The 24,887-nt window shown below is 40.4% G+C and overlaps 1 protein-coding gene across 4 annotated transcripts in view; it reads left to right on the top strand.

Moving 5' to 3' along the window:
* Positions 1 to 24,887, top strand: part of LMO3 (LIM domain only 3) — a 114,181-nt gene that overhangs the window by 9,792 nt on the left and 79,502 nt on the right. For 3 of the 4 annotated variants that reach the window (XM_087968690.1, XM_026678637.2, XM_026678636.2), the window contains exon 2: positions 12,204 to 12,417. In XM_087968690.1, the coding sequence (XP_087824816.1) occupies positions 12,212 to 12,417 (206 nt within the window). In that variant the 5' untranslated portion in view covers positions 12,204 to 12,211. Of the gene's footprint in view, positions 1 to 11,950; positions 12,418 to 24,887 lie in introns of those variants that run through there. The other variant, XM_087968689.1, reaches the window with a different exon arrangement.

Below are 24,887 nucleotides of genomic sequence, written 5' to 3'. Positions count from 1 at the left end.
TGAAGACCCTTGATCTATTTATTGCCTTGCATAGCATTTTTTTCTGTACCTCAGGGCTATTCCCCAGCCCTCTACAATATACTGTTATGTTCCTAGGCCCTGGGTTTCCAAATCACAATTCATGGTTTAGTTTAGTACATTAGAGGCTCCAAAGTTAGAGGCAATCCCCATATGTGAGTCTTTTGCACAGCTGTTTGCAAAAGCGGGAAAAACGCTAAGCCCTTGGAATTATGAGGGTAGAGATTGGTTCTCCAAGTTTGGGGGTTGATTTCCTAATGTTTCATTAAAAACTTTCGTTTAAAAGCTTCCTAAACTCTGCTGAAGATGATACCTAACCTGGTAACGAAAAATTTGGAAACCAACCCACAAGCTTGGAGAATGAATCTCCACCCTCATCGTACACCCCGAACTACAGATATTCACCACCATCGCAAACCCTTGGAATTATATTGAATCAATTGACTTGTATGTCATTATATCCTTTTCCATTTTTGTCCTGACACCACTTCCTTCCCCCCCCACCCCCCAAAACTACCTAATGACTTGTGGGCACTTGGAACCTTAAAATGTCCTCGGGACATATGGAGGACATGAGGGAACGTCACTTTTTAGCGCTAGTAGTACTCTTCTAACTGGATAGCAGAGTCTGAGGAGACCTTCTTGAAGTGAGGAGAAAGGTTCCAAAAACAGAATGCTAGGAACAATAATAGCAGGGGATTATTAAGATAGCGTGGGTCAAAATAGTCAAAATGGCAGCCACAAAGATATAATCAAAGTCCCACCTTTTTTTTACATGTGGTAAAAAAAAATATTGATTACTTTTTACTCCCTAGCAAACACTCCTAGGAACAGCTTTTTTACTTCGCTTTAAGGTCTAAATTCTTTCATGTACTAGTATAAATCTATGTTTGAGTTGTCTTTGTAATTTTTATATTTAAGTTTTAACTGTTTTTTTTTAAAAAACAAACAAACAAAGGCACTGGCATATTTCCAAGGAAGGAATAGATCCTGGTCTTGGCATCCTTTCTCAAAAAACTATTCTGAATACCAACCCATCTGATTTTATGTAAGAAAAGACAAGGTCTCTATCTTAAATGTCAGACAATTATTACACTGATATTTTCCACCAGTGTGAAGTCAGACTTTAATAAATGCACAAACATATGCCTGCTCCTGATTAGGCTCCGATTCCCCTGAGATGAGTGGGCAGAGATATTTAAAATTCAGGTGTCAAGGCGGTAGCCAGAAGTCAAACTGGATATATTTCCCATTTTGGGTTTCTTCTGCACTCGGAGTTTAACCATTTTAAGTATGTTCTGTTGATCGAGATATTTGCATATTTTACAGACTTGTTAGCAAAAAAAGTCTTGTGCCTAATTCAATACAGAGCTATTCCCTTGGTGCTCTCTGAGCTTGGTTGTTTTCTTGCAAATGTTTCATTACCCAAAGTAGGTAATATCATCAGTGCACTGTTGATGTTACCTAGTTTGGGTAATGAAATGCCTGCAAGAAAACAACCAAGCTCAGAGACCATCAAAGACCCTCTCATTTCAACCCTGAGTTACAAGTATTATCCTTTATCGGTACAGCTATTCCTGGCATGGAGAACATCAGTTTTCCTTTTACTTGATATTAGAAACAAGTAGTCAGAAAAGCGGCCATTTATCAGGCAAGCTTAATTTAGCACCATAAATACAGCTGAACATACTGTGCTCAATTCCAGACTTTTAGAAGTGATTGAAACCTAAGGTTTTTGAATGCATGTTCCATTTTGATAATTTCTTATGTGAAAAACAAAAGGAAAAAAAAAAAGAATTCTTCCCCATGTCTTCAAAGTACAAGACAGAGCAACTAACATCCCATCATTAAACAAGATGAAGCTTTGAGAAACACTCAGAAATGTTTTGGGCTACTGTAGATTATAGAATGCTTTAGAGCAACTAATTTAGCTGATTCTTGAATTGTACATGTGAACAGTTTCTTCCTTTTAGGTAAAGCCTTAAGTAGTCTTGACTCAGCAGTTGGCAGCATCCTGGTGATTTTCTGGTCTGGGAAACTAAGCATGGTCGCCCTAGGAAGTTAAAAAAAATATCCTGGAAGAAGGCACATAGTTGTCAGGAGAATTACATGGATGGATCTAAAAAGTCACAAAGAACAGTCCGGCTAATACTGATAGGGCATGCCACTAGTATATTAAAATAAAGCACACACACACACACACACCCCCACACACACTTTTAGCACTGATGATGTAACCTAGTTTGGTAGTGAAACATCTGGAAGAAGACCACCAACCTCAGAGAGCACCAAGAGCCCTACAGTTCAACCCTGAGCTACAAATATTGTCTTCTATCGAAGTCACAAAGAGTTAAGCTTGGATCAAAGGAGACTGCACTTGCGATTAGTGTTGCCCAATAATTTATTTCATTAGATTTCTATCTGATTTTTATTTGTCTGGAATTCTGGTAGTTGTAATCCCAATTTGTGCGTAGTTTACTAAGTTAGGGAATACTGCTGTAGACATTCAGATGATGAACATCTTAAGATGCGTAGGTTCAATTGGATCTGCCCATATGCAGTCTGTTCCACTGTTGTCTGAAATGGGAGCTGTGAGATTGTGAACATGAAATGACCTCTCTATCTTCAGAAGACAGTGTTGTGCCTGCTGCTAATGATTTAGTAATGCTGCTCTTACTCTGTTTTCATTTTTTTTTAGTTGGATTTATGTTTTTATTCTCTGCGCTAGTTCTCTTGGGATTCTATGGTAGAATAAAGGTGGGATATGAATGAATGTATGTTAATTTACAGGAATCAGATCTTGAACTGTTCGTTTGCAGAACATCTTCCAATTATGATCTGGCAATTCTCTCTGCTGCTGATATGCCAACTTGATATAAAAGCTACAACGCTTTGACCTGCTGTTAAACTACTTGATCCAATCCTCTTCCTACCTATAATACGTGTCTACTTATTTATAAACTTCATGTAAAACATCTCTAGGACTTACAGTAGCAATGGCAACTGCAAATTATGTACTAAACCAAGTTGCCACAGATCTTGAGTTCTTCTGCATTGCTGAAACAAAAAAAAACCACAACACTATATAAATAATAAAAATCTCTGTTGCATTCATCTCTTTGGAAGAATTCTTTCCATTAACAAATAAATAAATATCCCTATACTAGTAAATGCCTAAACACCAATGATATACAGCATATGTTAACAGTATATTGTTGGTTGCTGGGACAGCACAAAACTCTTACAGAATAATTCAGTTTTTAATCTTGATACCATCATTATAATTTGCTCATAGCTCTGCTTTCTGCACATTAACCCTTGATGTTTTAGATACTACAATTAGGAATGGGAGAGACAGTAGACAGAATGGATGTAATTTCATCTTCTTGCATTGTATGTAAGAATGAAAACACAAATTTCAAAATTTATACTCATCCCGTTTTGCATGATGCACACAGGTCTATGCACATATTCATGACAACAATGGACAAAAATAATTTTGCAGGTAAAAGTTGCCAAACCAGTGCTAGTTAGAAAAAATATCCCACCTCCCAAATACAATAGTTTCTAGTACGAATTTTTAAGAGACAAAAGTTATGAGAAACCCATGCTAGATTTGCAAACTGCAGAAATAAAAATTGCTAGATTCTTCCGTCCTCCTGCTGCTGCAATTTCAGCCTTTTTGTTCTTTTTTTTATTTGCAAACAGTTGGGGAAAAGGTACATTGCTTGGCTTCAAGAGTGGGCGGGAAGGCATTTATTTTCTCCCAGTCTTGTAATTGAAATGTATTCATCCCCCTTTACTCTTGACAGATGCCAGTCTGACCTTTGGTAAACCTCATGTATTTTTTTTTCCCAAGCCCCTCTCCTGAAGAACGGAGACAGTGACATTAGAATCAGGATAAAAAAAAAAAACCTTTTTGCCTGTGAGTAAATATGGCCCAATCTTGCAAGCTTTTCTCTTATAATAATTCAAAACCAGCCACGCTCAAATGAATTAAATATGGATTTGCATATTTTCCCAATAATATTTGCCATAGAATTTTACTCCTAGAAAACCTGGAACATAACCGATGCGTTTTGCAGCAACATCAATGATGTATTAAAAATAATAAAAATGGGTTTAAGGAAAAACCCACTTTATTTTCTGCTAAATTAATAATATCTTCATTCTCAGCTGAAGGATGTGTACATAAATGACACTTGCTCATATCCTGTTTTCGCTTCTCTCTCCCTCTGTATTGCTGATACTTAAAATATTTATTTTCTCGATTTATTAAATTTATTTTATTGATTCATTAAATTTATATTGCCTCCCATCTCAAATTTGTGACTCTGGGCAGGATATATGGTTAAAACATAGAGCCTAACAAGCAAGATCATTAAAATAGAAATATTAAAATACAATTAAAAGCAGTTGAAAACTCCTAACAACAACTACAACTGGGTTAGTTCATTCTGGGCTTACACACAATACAACCATTTAATGGGGTCTATGCTTCCATGAAGGGACGCGGTGGCTCAGTGGCTGAGATGCTGAGCTTGTCAATCAGAAAGGTCAGCAGTTCGGCGGTTTGAATCCCTAGCACCGCGTAACGGAGTGATCTCCCGTTACTTGTCCCAGCTTCTGCCAATCTAGCAGTTTGAAAGCATGTAAAAATGCAAGTAGAAAAATAGAGACCACTTTGATGGGAAGGTAACAATGTCCCATGTGCCGTCAGCATTTATTCATGCCGGATATGGAGACGTCTTCGGACAGCGCTGGCTCTTCGGCTTTGTAATGGAGATGAGCACCGCCCGCTAGAGTTGGAAAGGACTAGCACGTATGTGCAAGGGGAACATTTACCTTTACCTATGCTTCCATGGGAACTACAGGCTAAGTTTTAATGGTCTTTCAGAAGGGCTGGAGCCAAACTCGCTTTGGGGAAAATGATGTTCCAGAAGGCAAGGGCCACACCAAAAAAAGATCTCCTTTCCTTTTGTCATCCTATCAATCAAAGCTTCATGGCCACATGCAAAATACAATCTTTTGGAAATAAGGACTGGGTTTTTCTAAAAATGTTTTTGATTCTGGTAGCATTAGAATGTATATAATTTCAAATCTCATGCAGCGTCTTATAGAAAAGATATGACATTATGCTATACTCTCATTTAAGCATTGTGCCATCCACAACAACTTTTGTAAATTGTTTCTACGGTGGTGTTTAGTTTTGCCTCATAATGTGGAAGCTGCTTTCAACATTCAGCTAACCATGATTCACATTTGTGGATAGTTTTGTTGCATACATGAACAGGTGCCCTATAGCTTTGGTTCCATCTGATTATTATTTCAAATAGTTCTGACGAGTAGCAGCCAAATAAATTTCACCACTTGCTTTTTTTAAAAAAAGAAATCTGGGATGCTACAATTCTGTCTCATGCAGGTTTGCAGAACTGGCATTCAAGTCATGTCTCAGGTTAAGCCGTTGTTTACTTAGTTGCGGTTTATTGAATTAATCACAATGGGATGAATTCATATCATGAGCTAAGCCATCAGCTGTGACTGGGCTTGCCCCAAACCTTAAACCAAAACCAGGTAAACCACATTATTAGTATAATTGGTGAGTTAAGTCAATATGTCTCCCTGAGGCTTGCATATTCAATAAAACTATCTTTGATTATTTCAAAGCTAGAATAATTGATTGTATTTCTTTTCTTCAGCTAAATCTCCATTCCTTTGATACAAGGAATAGAACTGGTCCTTCTGTCATAATCTTTCTCCTCTTCTACATTGCTGTTCTCTGCAGTAAGTTACTATATTCTCAGATATATTCAACCTCTGTAGTGACCTGGGAATGATCTGGTCCAGTTCAGAGAAAAGTGTCTTGTTAAGGATCGAACAACTTCCTTGCCTAAGATCTTTGATTCCATATTCAGTTTGGAGTAGAGTCCCCCAGATTTATGATTCTGGGGGACTTTAATCTGCTTTCCCTGGAAATGGACTCTGGGGTAGTTCAGGAGTTCATGGCTTCCATCACAGCCATGACTCCTGGTCGTCCAGAGTCCAATTCGGGATACTGGTCTCACTCTGGATTTGGTGTTCCTGTCAGAGCAGTGGCAAGATGGGGTGTGAAAGACCAGGTTCACAAATGAAGGTCCAATGAAACTGATTTATGGCTAAACAATCTATGCACAGGAATCTTCTCGATGAATGCACCTGCTTGAAGTTAAATGAAAGTTAATAGAATTCAAGAGAGGTTGGACTTAGTCCGCTTGAGTATGTAGGGATTGTAGGCTGATCCCTCTTTTAACTCCACTTCCAGGTTCTGCCATTTCTTCTCCTACATCAACGGAGCTCACATTGTTCCTTTTGTCATGGTTGGGAGCTGGGGGGTGGGTGTTATTCCTATTGGTCTGTTGCATGGTCCATCCAAAGCAGGGCTGTCAAACTTGTGGCCCGTGGGCTGGAAGCATCACACACTTGGCTACGCCCAGTTTAGCAAAGGAAAAAAGCCACGATACGTCATATGACGATGCAAGTTTGACACCCCTGGTCCAAAGCCTTGGTTCTTGCTTGAAATAAGGAGATTGGATTGTGCCCGTGCATTGTCCCCTTTCTCAGGGATCCTGCCTTCCCCCTTGGTTTATGGAGGAGTTGACGGAGATGAAAAAGGAGAAGAGACATCTAGAATGTCGCTGGCACCCAAACGAATTCAATCAAACATGGGTTAGAGTTGATATTAAGGCTTTTGTGACAGTAAGGATGACAAAGCAGCAATACTTCTCCATGCTTATTGTATCCACAGGTTGCCACCCCACAATCCTGTTTTTCGGGGGACACAGGCCCTCCTAGATAAGGGGGACTCAGAGTACTACTTATAGGGGCATGCAGAGGAATTTGCATTTCATCTGGATAAAATTGCTGGGATTTATTCTCAATTGCACACTGGCATTGTCATAAGTCCAGAGGAAGTATTTGGGGAGGATTCTTGGGAACAGTTTCAGCCTGTTGGACCTAAGGAAGTGGACAGGATCCTCACGACTGTGAATTCGCTGCTTTTTAGATCCATGACCCTCTTGGCTGACAAAACCACCTCAGAGAGTGCTGTGTTAGTGGGTACTAACAGCAGTTCATTTTTCTCTTAACTGAGGGGGTTGTTCCTTTACTTCTTAAAGAGGACTTGGTTTGCCTCCTTTCTCAAGAAGCCATTGCTGAATCCCGCCATATTGGATAATTTTCATTCGGCGTCTCACTTCCTTTTCTTTGGCAAAGGAGGCAGAGGAAGTGGTTGCGCAGCAGCTTCTGAGGTTCACGGAAGAAGTGGATTACCTAGATCTTTTTTTTTAGTCAATGCCATTTCTGTCAGGTATAGGACAGAAACCACATTGGTTGTGCTTTTTGCATGATCTCTGGTGTAGTGGGATGGCGGTAATGCATCCATCTTTGCCCTACTTGACCTCTCAGTATCAGCTTTTGATACCATCAACTCTAGTGTCCCTCTGGACTGGTTCAGAGAAAGAAGGAGAGGGTGGCAGTGTTGGGTTGGTTCACTTCCTTGCTTCAGGATCAATTCCAGCCAAGGTTGATTGGAGCGGGTAGAGATCCCTTCGTCTGGACCTACTATGAGATGTCACAAGAGTTTGGTGCTTCCTTCTGTCCGTGTTAATATCTAAATGGGGCCGCTGGGTGAGTTCATCACTATGCTGATGATAGTTAATTATATACCCTGACCCCTAGCAAATTGAGAGATGCTGAGAATGTCTTATCCTGTTGTCTGAAGGTTGTAAGGGTCTTGATGGGGAACATTAGACCCCAGAACCTGAAAGACTGAGTCACTTTGCATTGTGGGGCCTTCTGGCTGCAAGATTTTGTCCTCTTTGGTGCTGGATGGTGTTGCAGTACCTCAGACCTGATGCACACACAGTCTGAAGGTCCTTCTAAAGTCACGACTCCTGCTTGATGAGCAAGGAGCAGCCATGGCTAAGAGGACATTCGCTGGGCCTCTCTTGTGTGCCTATTGCTCCTATTCCTGGATTGACAAGCCTTCCTCATAGTCACTCATGCCCTGATGACCTCCAGATTGAACAACTGTGATGCGGTCCATACGGAGCTCCCCTTGAAGAGTACTCAGAAGCTTCAGCTAGCATGAAAGCAGTGGTACAGGTAGTTAACAGTGTGTGTGTGTGTGCACTCCAAGTATATGTTACACCTCTTCCATGAGTTGCATCAGTTGCTAGTTTGCTCCTGGGTCCAATTCAAGGTTCTGGTTTTAACTCTTAAAACTCTTCGTGGCAAGGGATTGGTTACCTGAGGAACCACCTGTCCCCAATTACATCACCCTGTTCCATTAGATTTGGCAGAGAAGGTATGCATCAGGTCCTGTCCGCTAAGGACTTACACTTGGTGGGTCCAAGGAAATCTGATGAAATATTCTTCACCCCAAAATTACCCGATCCTTTTTAATATCCCCAAAAGTCCTTAAGACTTTGCTATCTCCTCAGGCCAGGGGCTCCTGAGTGACCAGAAATTCACACAGATGGCTCCACCGATGAGTGCACCATTGTATCCTTCTTTGCCCTGTGTTTGTACATCTAATTTTTATGGTATTTCTTAATACAGATTTTGTATTTTTGCTTTTATTGGTTGTTTTGATCAGAACTGTTGTTCTCCATCCAGAATCGCCTCCAGTGAGATGGGCAGCTATATAAACTTGATTAATAAATAAATAAAATCGGATTGATGTTTACATGCTCATTGCTGATTTTGTGAAAAGTATCTGTGTCCCAAGTGTGCCTGATTGAACCTAAAGAAAATAACAAATCCTAGTTGCGGTAAATTACTTCTGGCTTCTAGTTGGCTAGTAACCAAATATACATCTGTACTGCTAAAATTTGGGTTGGATAAAATCAGGGATTTTCAACAGGAGGCAATCTTTAGATCTATTGAGAGTTCAGGTGATTATGGTAAACAGCTTTAAACATTTAGGTCACGCGTGTAGTGGAGATCATACATGAATCTATTTTATTTTATTTTATCTGTTGCATCTATTTTTCCTTTTCTCTGGGAGTTTGAGGTAAAATGCCTTCATTTTACCCCTTGTGACCACAATCCCACAAGATAGCGTGTGCTGAGGGATAATGGTTCCCCTAAAGCGGGGATGTCAAACTCAAGGCCTGTGGGCCGCATGCGGGCCACAGTGTGCTTAGATCTGGCCCACGGGGCCAACCTGGAAATAGCAAAGGACCGGCTAGCAATGCCTCTGCCAGCAAAAACTGAGCGCTCCCAAGTTCTGTTTTTTTCTGGCAGAGGGTTGCAGAAAGCCGCCGCAGCCGAAAACTAAGCTTGGGAGCCCATATTTGCTGGCAAGAGCGCTCAGGCCTCCACAGGAGCCCACGACATAAGTGACGGCAAGTTGACCACACCCACCCCGCACCTTCGAGGTGAAACACAACCCTGATGCTGCCCTCGATGAAATTGAGTTTGACACCCCTATCCTAAAGCAATCCAATGAATTTTACAGTCAAGAGGAATTAAATTGTGGAGTCTTCTTTCTGTTTTTTTTCCTAATTTCACATTTATACAGGTAGTTCTCGAATCACAACCGTTCCTTCAGTGCCTGTTTGAAGTGACAATGGCACTGAAAAAAATAATGATTTACCATTGTTTCAGCATCCCCATGGTCACGTGATCAAAAATCAGGTGCTTGGCAACTGGCATGTACTGTATTTATGGTGGTTGTGGTGTTATGTATTTGTAACCTTCGAAGAAAGCTTCCCACAAACACAGTCAGTGGGGGAAGTTAGAGTTGTCTAATGACCAATTTATTCATTTAACAACTGCAGTGATTTGCTTAACAACTGTGGAAAAAAAGTCATAAAATGGAACAAAACTCACTTAACCACTGCCTTGCTTAGCAGTGGAAGTTTTGGACTACCTATATAATTAAAGGTTACTGGCTGTTTATTATTTAGATGTACTGAAAATAGAGAAGAAGAAAAATGCTATCAATTCTAATGTAGGATAATAATATTGAAAACATTAAAATTATTTGGCTTTTTCATTCAGAGTTGAATATAACATCGGGAAAAAAGAACACTGACTCCCATCAAAGTATTTGTTGTACAATAGAGGTTTTGGTCTTAAGCTAATTATTTAATATTAAAATATTTAAAAAATATTACAATACTGTTAAATATATAATGTTAATAAAAGGAAAAATAAGATGAATGGAACAAAATTAACAAAAACTAAAATACCAAAAAAAATGGAAAAAGAACAGGTTCTCATTTCTCTCTTTTTTGTACATACTTTGCAATATTGATAGACATTTAGGTTCTCTTAGAAATCGTACGGTATATGCTTATATTTGTCCTGCTGTGTGATGTGTTGTATGTACAGTCTTGTATGTATGTCATACTGATTCTCACAAATATTTTAATGTTCATCTACTTTAAATAAAATTTACTCTCATAAAAAGTAAAATGGGAGAGTACGGTATACTTTTAGGGTTGCTATTAAAATTTGCTTTGATGAACTTTAGCTACAGGACCAAAGAGGAACATATAAAACTATGTATAATATATAGAGAATTGATAGAAAAGAGTCTTTATCTCATAGAAGGAGAATGGCAGAGTCACCCAGTGAAAATTTATGGATAATACCTTCAGGAAGGACAATAGGAAGGTTTTTGTCATAGAACACAAAATTAACTTGGGAGATTTATTGACACAAGAGTTGGCAGTGATCATCAACCTGGATGACTCTAAACCAGGATTAGACAAACCCATGTTTATGAAGGAGAATGTGTCACAACTGAAAAATGGAACTTTGCTACAGGTAGTCCTCGACTTATGACCACAACTGAGCCCCAAATGTTTGTGTTGCTAAGTGAGGCAGTTGCTAAGTGAGTTTTGCCCCATTTTACAACCTTTCCTGCCACCATTGTTAAGAGAATCACTGCAATTGTTAAGTTTGTAGCATGGATGCTAAGTGAATCGGGCTTCCTCACTGACTTTGCTTGTCAGGAAATCACAAAAAAATAATCAATAAGCCTGAGACTGTCATAAATACGAACCAGTTGCCAAGAGTTAAATTTTGATCACGTCACCCTGTGGGGCTGCTGCAACAGTTGTGTAAAAAAAGGTCATAAGTCACTTTTCACTGCTGTTGTAACTTCGACTGGTCATTAAACGAATAGTTGTAAATCAAGGACTAAATCGATATTTAGGAGATGCTAGGAAACAACAGTGGGAAGGAGATGATTGTTCTCAGGCGTTTTGGTGGATTTCTCCTCTGGAAGGACAGGGTGCCAGATCTATCTTTGATCTAAGAATCTTTCTTAGGCTCTTCTGCCGCTGAAGATGACTAGCAATAAAATGGGAAGGGAAGTATTCTGGAGAAATTCTGAGGAACATCAAAGGAAGACCACCAGAATTCCTCTGTTGGATATGAATCCATCTGTAATACCTAATCGGGTCCCACCCCGGTCCCGGACCGGTCCGCGGAACAAGTCCCCCCTCTGTCGGATACGAATCATCTGTAATATCCTGAGGCGCCCGATGACACGCTTTCTCAAAAAGATGCCGGACCGCCGCGCCCCGCGGACGCCGCCCGTGGTTGGGGCCTGTCCTAAATAACAATATGAAAGCTATTTTCAACCCTCAGCTAACCATGATTCACAACTGTGGATAGTTTTGTTGCATGCATGAACAGGTGCCCTATAGCTTTGGTTCTGTCTGATTATTATTTCAAATAGTTCTGATGAGTAGCAGCCAAATAAATTTCACCACTTGCTTTAAAAAAAAATCAGGGATGCTACAATTCTGTCTCATGCAGGTTTGCAGAACTGGTATTCAAGTCATGTGTCAGGTTAAGCCGTTGTTTACTTAGTTGCGGTTTATTGAATTAATCTCCAGCTAAATCTGTTTCTTTGATATAAGAATAGAGCTGGTCCTTCTGTGGACTTCTACAGAGCAAATTTCTCTGTAGCCATTCTAAAAGGAGAGGGTGCCAGATCTATCTTTGGTCTAAGAATCTTTCTTAAGCTCTTCTGCCACTGAAGATGACTAGCAATAAAATGGGAAGGGAAGTACTCTGGAGAAATTTTGAGGAACATCAAAGGAAGACCACCAGAATTTCTCTGTAGGACATGGATCCATCCCGAATATCCCAATTAAATTCTCCTTTCTTCATTCTTCTGCTTTTAGGTATACAAATGCTCTCTGTCCAGCCAGACACCAAACCGAAAGGTTGTGCTGGCTGCAACCGTAAGATCAAGGACAGGTATCTCCTCAAGGCCCTGGACAAATACTGGCATGAGGACTGCCTGAAGTGCGCCTGTTGTGACTGCCGTTTGGGAGAAGTGGGCTCTACCTTGTACACCAAAGCCAACCTTATCCTGTGCCGCCGAGACTACCTAAGGTAGGACACTGACATTCTTCAATGCACCATTTTCCATCCCTGTTTGGTCCCCTTCCCTCGCACTGCATACCGTGTAGCCCAAATGAAGCCGGCCATTTTCGACTGTTGCTACGGATACCTTGCCACATGGATGCACCATGGCAAGCATACAAATGTGGCTTCAGGCAGGGGGAGCAGCGCGTAGTCTATAAACCGATTGAGTCCATGCCTTCACACATCTATTCCACTCAATGGGTGACTTTTTTAGACATGCTAGAGTAGCTTTGTGCTGATATGAGTTTGTTCTGCCATGTCTTCGTTAACACTAGTTGTGGTAGAGCACGTTCGTAGGCAAGTTTATTTAGCGTGGCTGCTTATAAATCTGTCAGATTCCTGTTTTTTCCTTGCCTCTAGGCCAATAGTTACTACATGATAAAACTATTCCCAAGACAGACCAAGGGTGCAAGTGATGGGAAGGTTGACAGGTAAAACAGTCAGAAAAAAAATCCTTTCTTAATTTGCCACAGATCTGTGTTTTGAAGTTCACTACTGCAAATATATTCTTGATTAGGTAAATTAAAAAGTAATATTTCTTAGGCTCAAATCTCATCCCCTTCTTCTCCTTTTTCCGAGTTTTCTGCAGTGAAAGTTGCTAGAATTTGGCCATTTAAGATTTCCTGACAGGACTTGACTTGCTTATTTTATTTTCCTAAATAACAGTCAAGTGTAGCTATCACCTTTGTTCAAATAGTGTAAACACAAGGTAGTTTCCTTTCCGGTGGTTGACAGCCAGCATTTCAAATATCAAGGAGAAGAGGCAAGCCAGAAAAAACACGTAGGGCAGGATGCAGGTTTATTTTCTGAATCTGATGATTATAAGAGTCTTTTCAGAGCTTGTGAGGATTCATGGATGAACAGTTTTGCCTTCTCCAAAAGACGAAACAATGATAAAATCTCTGAAGCAATGATGATGACAATTATTATTAGCAGAGACCTTGCCATTTATCTTTAGAATTTGTCCAACACACCTTGTTGTAGGAGAACATGCTCAAAGACAACAAAAAGAGCCTTAATTTCAGCAATGATTTGAGATGTTTTATCCCGTCCCCTTTGCACATTTTAAACTTCCAAATAGGAAACAGTTCTTCATTCTTTCCTGTAAGAAAGGATGCAACATTTCATACAGAGATGCATAACTACATGATGTTGTATGCAAACATTTCAGATGCTGCTGGCTATTACCCAGCTGATCCTGCTGAGCGCTGACAGTTAACATCAGAATTATTTTACGTGTCAATCAGAGATGCTAACACATAATCAGCATGTTTACTGTCAACATTCAGATGGGAATGTTTAAGGCAAACATCAGGACCTGTTTCAAGGGAACATAGTAACCGAAGTAAATTTGGTTGACATATGCTTTGCAGTTCTCTAGATAGCTGCCTTGGTGGTGGACACAGAAGTTCTGTGATGGGAGAAAAAGATACACATGAAAAGAGTTCTGAATGGAAAAAATGAGAAACTGAGAAACTGCTTATTTCTATGGAAATAGTCCTGTACTTTTCCCACTACCAGCAGTCACACAAATACACATATTCCCCTTGGCACCTTGCTAATAAATAAATATCAACTCACAATTATTCCATCTATGAGAATTTCCCCAAATTTCTTGAAATTTCAAGGCAAATTTATTTTGTCCAGAACTTTGGTGAAAAGTTTCAAAAGGTCACTTCCTAACTTGGAGCAGAGGCGAATGAGAACAGGTCTTTTATAAAGAAGTATATCGATCTTTTTCAGGAGATGTAGGTGTGGTAGAATATACATCTGGAGTGAGGAATGAAAGTTAAGAGATTAACTAGCTTGAAATCACTGCAGAGGAGGAAGCAACAGAGACTTACACACACACACACACACACACACACACACACACGAAAAAAAATCCTTGGAAACTTTAACTGGTTGTTCCCAAGAGAGTGAAGTTAGTCTGAGAAGATTCTTACTATAGGCAAGTGGCAATCAAGAAACTTTGCTGATCAGCTCATGGTTTCCTTCTGACTGAATCAGGGTCAGAATAGAGCTGGAAGGGGCCTTGGAGGTCTTCTAGTCCAGCCCCCTGCTCAAGAAGGAGATCCTATACCATTTCAGACAATCCAATCTCTTCTTAAAGTGACTTCTGGTCCTTTGCACTTCACATTTGGCCATTTGACAAATTCGAATTTAGTTGGTGGGCATGGCTTGGTGGTCATGTGACTGGCTAGGCGTGGCCAACTCAACATCATTCACGTCGAGGCACGCATCTCCTCTCCTGGCCTCTCATGACTGTGGGGATGCTGCAACAGTCATAAGTGTGAAAAATCGTTTTAAGTCACTTTTTTCAGTGTCATTGTAACTTTGAATGGTCACTCCACACAAGCAAAGTACCAGCAAAGGAGGAAAAAAAAACTCCCAAGATGTTCCTGAGACAGGAAGTCTAGTCCTGCCAAGAATGTAATAAGGGTTAACAGAGAGGCAGTTTCTGTAAGCAACACCAGAATGTTTCCTTCCTGCCTTCTTTACAGGATTAGGCCAGTAATTTCTTCTAACAACCGGTTCTCCGAACTGCTTAAAATGTTAACAACCGGTTCTAGAGAATAGGCACGAACCTGTAGAATCCCAGCCCTGCTTAACCCTGTTACTACCTTAACACTTAACAACTGTGGCAAGAAAGGTCATAAAAGAAATTTTGGGCTCCATCGTTGCTGTAAGTCAAGGACTACCTGCAATTCTTTAAGGAATTTTTTTCCCATTATTGGAATAAAGACAAAAGCTGAGGAGAAAGGGATGCGGTATTCTCACCCTCCTGCCTTATTTTCTGTCTGTTTTAATTTGTTGAGTACAATGAAAATAGGTAGCCTTATTAATTCGGACAAAGTCAAATTAAGAGACTGAAACATGCCATTTATTTCGAACCCAAATGGACTAGGAAAAAGTACCAAGATCAACCAATTTCTTTTTTTTTTTTTTAAAACAAGTTTTATTAAAAGTTTCAACAACAAACAAATCATTACATATTGAATCTTTCCCTGTTTTTCTACAATAATTTCCCCAATATTCTCATAAAACACAAACAAACACAAACAAACATAAAAAAATCTTTTAGTAAAGTACCTTGGCCCCAGTTACCTCTCTTTGCATGGGCTAAAATAATAGCACATATCACTCTTCACATTTCTATCTTATTTAATCCATCTTAATTAAATCATTAAGTTTGTATCTTTGCCCATTCATTTATCCCTCTATCTCTTCTTATAATAAAAGAAAAATTTCTCCTGAAATCACTAATCAGAGTATGATGCCTTTCTATCCTCCCCTAAGTTAGTAAAATTAACATTCAACATAACAAATACCCAATTTGGTTCTGCTTGGTACATTCTATCCACCAAAAATGTTTAAATACATTGTATCCTCCTTTCCTTCAATATTTTATTACATTTTAAAAATCAATCATTAATAAAAACTTCAACATTTTAATTTCTTATTAAATCTTAAAGCATTCTAATTTACTATTTCAAATATAAATGTTACAATACCATCTTCTGTACCTTAGCAGAATCTTTCTTACAGAAAATTATATTTCATCCTTTGTCTCTAAAAAAAATCCTCTTCTCCCATCCAATTTTAAAGCTTTGAGGCTTTTCTCCGCCTTTCCCCTTTCTTTTTCTTCCCCCACCAAATCTTCCTACCCCCCTTCTTCTTCTAACCTCTGCCTTGCTGGGATCCCTTCTCTGTTGCGTTCCTTTTTCTCTTGTTTGTTATCATTATATTTACTTTGCATCATATTTTTCTCTTTCTCAAATGTTTTTTTAGATCTTAAGTCCTTCATTTTCCTTGCTCTCTTCCTTCCTTCTTCCTTAAATAAGTTTTGGGATTCAATGAAGATGGCGTCTTCGTCTCTTCCTTGTTGTTCTTCTTCCGTTTCCATCTGTTCCATTGTCTGTTGGTAATTGACCAGCGCCATTTCTAGAAATAGAAAAGCTTTTTCCATGCCATCTTTGCAGATTGCTTTTGTTTGCTCATATTCATCCTCAGGTCTTCAAAAAGGAAAGCCATTATAAATAAATCTTTTCTTTTCTTTATTCCTCTTTCTTCTTACACCAACCAAATATTCCGAGAGAAAGGCAAAACAATCCCAAAATCCACAATCCTCAATAAATCCAAGCAAGCCAAAATTCCCCTTCCTCTTCCAGGGTGGTATCAAACAAATAAAAAAAAGAATCCAAGTCTATATTTTAAAGCCTTATTAAGATTGTATTTCTGTCCTCAAGTCTTCAAGGCATCTCCTCCAACAAGATCCAAATTCATATATTTTCTTTATCCTCTCCCTTCCGGCTTAATTCCGTCGGGAGGGAGAGTAAACTTTCCCTTCAGCACCTCAAAATAGCCGCTTTTTTTTTCTCTTGTGGAAGAAATCATCAGAAAACCATCTTTTCCAGGAATTAAATTAGATAAATCTCAAAGCCCTGGGTCGACCAAGAAGAACTTTTACTTTCAATAACTTTCTCTTCTTCCTCCTGCGCATACTTGCCCGGCTGTCAACCTCTTTGTGGCGGCCATTACGGACCGCCGCTGCACTGTCCTGGTAACAGGGGGTTCTGCCGGCCAGGGAGGGGTCTGCAACACCCCAAACCCTTCCTCCGGATCCCCTTACCTTCAGCTACCCCTGCAGGGCAGCCTTGCTCCGCACCCGTCCGGGTCGGAGCCCCCAAAACGGCTAGCGCGGCAGGGATCGCGCAGCTTCGCGAATCCCTACCGCTCGCTGAACGACAAACCGGAAACTCCCAAGATCAACCAATTTCTTCATAACACCTTCGATTATTTCTGGGGAAAACCAAGCGGAGCTTTAGAAAACTCACCTACCAGCTCTTTTGTAGTGAGCTCGTAAGCAAGGAGCAAAATAAAACGGATTGCACGGCAACCTGATTGTTCTGTAACCCATGGGAAACATTATTAGAAAATGAAATAATTGCTTAGGAATTCCACCGGGGAAAGTGACAGTTATTCAAAGTAGACCGCATGTTTTGCATACAAAAATTCCCAGGTTCAAGCTCTGGCATTTTCAATTAACAGGGTCAGATAAAGGGTTGACGGGAGAATTTGAATTACTCCTTGTCCTCTCGGGGCCAGGCCTGTGCCTACTACAGGTAGTCCTCGACTTACTACAGTTCATTTAGTGACCATTCAAAGTTACAACAGCACTGAAAAAAGTGACTTAGCGTTTTTCACAGTTACGGCCTTTGCAACATCTCCGTGATCATGTGATCAAAATTCAGACGCTCGGCAACTGGTTCATACTTACGACCGTTACTGTGTCCCAAGGTCATGGGATCCCCTTTTGCGACCTCCTGACAAGCAAAGTGGATGAGGAAACCAGATTTGCTTAATAACTCTATTGCTAACTTAAAAATTGCAGTGATTCACTTAAAGACTGCGGCCAGAGAGTTCATAAAATGGGGCAAAACTCACTTCACAAATGTCTTACCTAACAACTGAAATTTTGGGCTGAATTGTAGGTCGATGACTACCTGTAGTTAGTCAGTTTTGGATCAGAAAAGTTCGAGCCAACAAAAGAAAAGTTTGATTCCTATGATTTCATGGACACGTCCGCCTAGATTTTTGCCAAGAAATATGGAAGTAGCTTACCTCTGTCCTTGTGTTTTAGTAATCCTCCCAGGAGTCTCCATGTGCCCCATTTTGTTTTTTGTTTTTTTGAAAATTTTATTGATTTTTGAAAACAAACATAAACAAACAAAACATAGAACATAAAAACATAAAACATCTTTTCTGAAAGCAGCATAGTCCCGGGTTACATCTCTTCGTACAGACACAAATTCAAGTTCATGCTCATTTTTATATTCCATTCCATATCTTATTACTATTCTACATTTTCTCTATAGCTTCTCCCCTCTTTTAACTTTCTTAATTTTATTTTATTTATTTCATCTCAATTCAAATCATTATACTTATATTCTTTGTCTGTCCTGTTTCAACTGTTTACTATCTTTTCTCATTAAACAAAATTTCTCCTGTAATCACTGATTGGAGTATGACGCCTTTATATCTTTCCCCTAAAATTATAACACTTAATATAATACATAACTTCCATTCGGATTCTGCTTGGTACTTTCTAAAATTACACACTGTATTTTTTTTTTAAAGAAAAAATTATAAATGTATAATATAATTAAAACAACAATCCATACCAATTCAATTCTATCATTAATATTAATATTCATTTAAATCTTAACATTTTACACATTATTTTTCAGATAGATATCATACTTTCGTAGTTAATTCCCCCCCCCACTTCACTTATATTTTATAGAACATTGAGTAATTAAAATGTTCCCGTTCCTTCCTAATTCAATTCTCTCATTTATTTTATTTCATTTATTTTGTTCACAAAAGTTTCACTAAATTACACTGACTATTTTATCCCTCTTTTTAATGATATGTTGTTTCCAATTTTCTAATATTATTTTTATTACAAATATAACAATGCCATCTTATGTACCTTCACAGAATCCCTTTTTCAGTTAGATTTTCACCCATTGTCTCTGAATAAGTCCTGTTTCTTTACATCTTGCTCCAAACCTTTGTAACTTCTCTTCCTTTCCTTCTTCCCTTTCTTCTTCTCTCTCCCCTTTTTACCCCCATCTCTCCACCTCCATTTCCCTCTTCTGTATTCCCCTTTTCTGTTGCTTTCCAACATTATATCCACTTTTCAAATTATTTTTCCCTTTTTTGGCTGTTTTTTTAAGTCTTAAATTCTCCATTCTCTTTCCCCCCCTTTTCCCTTTCTTCCCCAGATAAAGTTACTTGTTCATTAAAGATGGCTTCTTCTTTGTCCCAATCTTCTTGTTGCTCAGTCTTTTCTTGTTGTTTCTCGTAGTTGCAGATCGCCATTTCTAAGAATTGAAAAATGGAGCCAAAGGAGCCCTTCCCTTCTTGTGTCTCTTCTTTATATTTTTTAAATTCCATTTTCAGTTCATCCAAAGATAATGCCATTGTAGAATTTTTTAAACAATCACCCAACTGTTTTTAGTCATTCAAATATAATATCCAAAAATCCCAAAGTCACCAAGCAATCCAAATACACACAAGCTGTTTCTTTTTACACTTTCTTCTTTTTTCACTTTCTCTTCCTGGGGTTACTATTTAGTTACAAAGTTCCAGTTAAAATGTATCTTTTAGAAGTCTTATTGAGATTTTACTTTAGATTCTTTTAAAGTCCAGGCAGTCTCCTCTTTCCAAATCCTGCCCTTATTCTTTTCCTCTCCCTTCCTACTTATAGAGAAAAAAGATTTTTTAGTATCCAGAAATCTTTATTGTCCCTTTGGCATTTAATTATTTTCAGCTTGATTATTGGTGCCAAAGCAGATTTTTCCAATTTCTTATTCAGCTCTCTTCGTTGTCAATGTGAGGAAGGAGAGTGAAGAAAAAAAAACACTTTCCCTTTTCACTTTCTTTTGCTGCTTCCGACTCTTCTTTGGGAGCGATGTTATCTTTTATAAAATTTAAATTCCAGGGTACCTTAGTTGTTGCTTTTTATCCCGGTCAGCCAAAACTTTCACTTCTTATCTTCCTCCTGCACTTTCTTTTCCGGTTGAGTGCTTCTTTGAGGTGGCCATTTCTGACCACCACTCCTACCGCCTTCGGGGAAGGGAGTTTGACCAGCTGAGGAGATGCAGCTCTCCTCGACCCTGCTGGCAATCTCCCCCCTCTTCACCACCTCTACGCGGTGGCTTAGCCCCGAAGCCAGCTGGCTCGGAGCGCTCCAGCGGTGAGCCCAGGCAGAAACCGTGCACGATCGCGGATTCCTGCCTGCTGCCGAAGCCCTGCAAACCCCACATGGCCCATTTTGGATGCAGGTAAGTGTAGGGCACACACAGAGGCTTGGGGAGGGAAAAACATGGGCCTCCCAGAAGTTCAGGAAGGCTGGAAATGGGCCCGTTTCCAGCTTCCAGAGAGCCTCCGTAGCCTGGGGAGGCTGTTTTCACCCTCCTGGAGGCTCGAAAAAAGCCTCTGGAGCCCAAGGAGGGCAAAAGCGCTCCCCATCCTGTCGTGGTGCGGGAGGGCGATTATAGCCATGCCCACCATGGCTATGCCCACCCAGCAACTGGGCAGAGAACCCTTTGCTAAAATATTTGAAGCCCACCCCTGCTCCCACCCAAGTGCTTAAACAGGCCCTGCTTGACTTTCAAACCCAGACAAAGTCAGACACGCCCTGCCTGCAGTGGCTCTCATAATCCATACATGTCTTCAGGACTTCCAGTTAATATTTGCCTAAAGATTGCAGTACAACTGATCCTCGACTTACGACCACAGTTGAGCCTGAAGTTTACGTCTCGCTAAGCGATCATTTGTTAAAGTCAATCCTGCCCCGTTTTAGAATCTTTCTTGCCACACTTGTTAAGTGGATCCCTGTGGTTGTTAAGTTAGTAACCAGGGCATTAAGTGAATCTGGCTTCTCCCTTGACTTTGCTTGTCAGAAGGGTTGAAAAAAGGTGATCGCATGACCCCGCGGGTCTGTGACAATTCAACCACGGCTAACTCGCCACAGCCAACTTGCTGCAGAACGATTCACCGACGGACACGAGTTACACTAATAATGAAGAAATGGTGCAATGCAATAATTAAAAGAAAGGATGCAAAAGGAGGGACAGAATAAAATGTTAATGGCAAAAATTAAAAAAAATATTTATTTTAAATAGCAATAGCACTTAGACTTATATACCACTTCAGCCCTCTCTAGGTGGTTTACAATTCAGCATTTTGCTCCCAACAATTTTGGGTCTTCATTTTATCCACCTCGTAAGGATGAAAGGCTGAGTCAACCTTGAGCCTGGTGGGATTTGAACTGCCAAATTGCAGGTAGCCGACAGTCAGCAGAAGTAGCCTGCAGTACTGCATTCTAACCACTGCACCACCTAGCGTGTTGATTGTAATAAGTTGGCTGCGGTGAGTTGGCCATGGTGAGTTACAGTGTGCCAATATTTGATGAGCTACCAAAGAGAGGAGGGGCCAAGCTATTTCCCAAGGCACCAGAAGGCCAGTCAAGGAATAAAGGATGGAAACTGAACAAGGAGAGATTCTGGCAATAAAGGAGAACGTTTCTGACAGTGAGAACAATCAACCAGTGGATCAGCTTGCCTTCCGAAGTTGTGGGAGCTTCATTACTGGAGGCTTTCAAGAAGAGATTGGGTTGCTGTCTGTCAAAAATGGTGTGGGTTCTGCTTGGGCGGGGGGTTGGACTAGATGACCTACAAGGTCCCTTCCACCTCTGTTAATCTGTATCAGTTAGCCACAGCAAGCTGGCTGTAACAAGTTGTCCCATTCCTTGACTCCGGGACAATGCAACCGTCATAAATATAAACCACTTGCCAAGCATTCAAATGTTGATCAGGTGAATATGAGGATGCTGGAAACCATTGTAAGTGTGAAAAACGGCCGTGTCACTTTTTTCGGGGCTATTGTAACTTTGAACGGTCACTAAATGATCTGTTGTAAATCGAGGACTACCTGTAGTCTCCAGTGAGGTCAGACTACACTAGATTAAACTGGCCAACGTACTTCATATGTGGGCTCATTCTCCCATTTTCTGATCCAGCTAAGGAGCTCCTCCTTCCCCCACACTGTTGCTTATGCTTAGATGTGCTATTTATGTTAAACTTCCAATTGTTGCACTTAAAGTAATTGCAGATAGTCATTTGCCTCATTACATCCGTATGTACTTAGCTTTGAGATGAACCTCCTTTTTTAAAAGCTCTCATTTTTAATGCTAATTTTGGAGGTCATTAAATGTGTTGTTCCTTTTTGTAGGCAAATACGCTTTCCTACTGAGTCACTGATTTGATATGGATCTGAAGGATAAATTGCATCTACTGGTGATCAGATTCAGGTTAAGTTGTGGCTTCAAGGTATAGGCCAGGGGTGTCAAACTCAAGGCCCGGGGGCCAGATGTGGCCTGCGGGATGTTTAGATCTGGCCCGCAGGGCCACCCTGGAAACAGCAAAGGACTGGCCTGCGGTGCTTCTGCCAGTGAAAATGGAGTTTGAGGGCCACCCGCAGCCCTCCCGAACTCCGTTTTCACTGGCAGAGGGTTGCAGGAGGCCATCACAGCTGAAAACTGAGCTCGGGATCCCATTTTTGCTGGCAGAGTGCTCAGGCCTACAGGCACACCCAATACAAGTGACATCGAACTGCCCCCCCAGCCCCACCCCCAAGGTCAAACACAACCCTGACGCAGCTCTCAGTGAAATCTAGTTTGACACCCTGCCATCACATTCGGGCCTGAAATTTCTGTTGGCCATTAAGTGAGTCACACCCAATTTTTACAGCCTGTTTTGCTGTGCTGGTGAAGCAAATCCGGCTTCCCCCATTAACTTTTCTTCAAGAACCCTGGTGGCACAATGGTCAGAATGCAGCAGTGCAGGCTAATTCTGCCAACCGTTAGCAGTTTGATTCTCACCAGCTCAAGGTTGACTCAGCCTTCCATCCTTTTGAGGTCGGTAAAATGAAGACCCAGATGGTTGAGAGGCAATAGGCTGACTCTGTAAACCACTTAGAGAGGGCTGTAAAGGACTGAAGCGGTGTATAGGTCTAAGTACTATTGCTATTGCTAAGTTGGGCCACTCTACTAAAGGTTGTAAGATAGTTGGGAAGCTCACACATGGTGATTACATAACCCCGAGACACTGCAACCATCATCAATACCGCCAATTGCCAAGTGCTTGAATTTTGATCATGTGACACGTTGGGATTCTGCAGTGGTCCTAAGTATAAGGACCAGTCATAAGTCACTTTTTTTTTTAACGCTGTCGTTATTTTGAACAAATGGTTCTAAGTCAGGGTCTGCCTGCATCCCTTTCACAGGCTTTTTAAAGAATCTACTCTTTTGTTCTAAGCATCGTGGGATGCTTAAAGATAGTTGTTGCAGATGATCTTTAAATTGTGTCGCCATTAACACGTAGGGTGGCTGTGCTTTGAGAGAGAACGTTGTTCTGCTTCAAGTCCTACCAGAAGGCAATTCCCTTTTTTTTTTTTTAATCTATTCTACCCTCTGATGAGAGGTGGGATCTTTGATGACTATGAAAGAGCCAAATCGGTTCATCTGATGAAAACCGCATCACACTGCTGTACTATAAGCCGTGGCTCTTGGCATAGTGATACTGCACACCGTTGAAAAGGGGCAGTGTTTATGACATGACACGGCTTTTGTCGTTTTGATAAAAGCAGCCAGAGCTGTGGACACCCAACGGCACGGTAGTTTTCGCTCTTCCTCCTCAGTTGTCATTTAGTGAGAAGCCAAAACCTCTGATATCTCTTTTTTCTCCAAGAGAGCCATTGAAAGAACTGCAATTTTAGAACATGTTTCATGCCCTTGTCTGTTCTTCCCCTTCCCTTTTTCCTGCGTGTTGTGCAATTTTAGAGATCAAGGATGGGGAGTCCTCCTCCCCCTCCCCCACTCTCTTTTTTTAAAAGCTAATATATCTTACTCAAAATATTCCGAATTAGAATTGTTTTTAAAGATGTACCGGAATGGATGTAATAAAGAGGAAGGCTAATAACATTCAGCAAGACATGTTTATCAGCTGCGAATTTTTTTAAAAAGGGGATCTTAAATTTTATAGGTGGGAACTGTTTCTAGTAGACGTAGTCCTTGGTTTATGACCATAATGGAGCCTGCCCATCACAGTTGTAAGTTGTAATGGTTGTGAAATCGTTTGCCCACCTGACCTGATTTTACAACCCTTTTTTGCAGCTGTTCTTAAACAAAGTCCACAGTATTTAAGTGAATCAGTGGTTGAGGAAGAGGAAGTAAATGATAAGGGGTTGTTGTTTTTTTGTAAAACTCTCATAAAACTAAGTCACATGACCATGTGTCACTGCATACGGCCATACATGCAAGCTGGTTGTACAGTGGTCAGAACTGAGTCATTAATACTCCCAAGGGGATTTGTTGTAACTTCAAATATTGACTAAGTCACCCGTCGTAAGTGAGGACTACTTATGCTTTCCTATCTACCCTAGATTGCTGATGCATGGCAGGAGATTATGGGAAAATCCCAACATTACCTTTCCAGTTGTTCACAGAAGGACAGAATTGAAATGCTTTGTATTGTAAAATGCTTTGTATTGTATTGTGGTGCAGTGGTTAGAGTGCTGTACTGCAGGCCACTTCTGCTGACTATCGGCTGTTCAAATCCCACCAGGCTCAAGGTTGACTCATCCTTCCGAGGTGGGTAAAATGAGGACCCAGATTGTTGGGGGCGATAGGCTGACTCTGTAAAAACCACTTAGAAAGGGCTGTAAAGCACTATAAAGCAGTATATAAGTCTAAGTGCCATTGTTCTTGTTGAGATGAGCTAGTTTGCCCCTTGGCTTCTCTTTATAGATGGTCACAACTGCTCCTTTTCCTCAATTTCACAGCTAGAAATTCTGCAAGTGATTAT

Source organism: Notechis scutatus, chromosome 6 (genome assembly GCF_049901735.1).
Source record: "Notechis scutatus isolate UNSWTSFEM ecotype Mainland chromosome 6, rNotScu1.2, whole genome shotgun sequence".
Classification (NCBI taxonomy): domain Eukaryota; kingdom Metazoa; phylum Chordata; class Lepidosauria; order Squamata; family Elapidae; genus Notechis; species Notechis scutatus.
The sequence above is the reverse complement of the archived record's forward strand: the minus strand, read 5'-3'. Positions and strand labels throughout refer to the sequence as shown.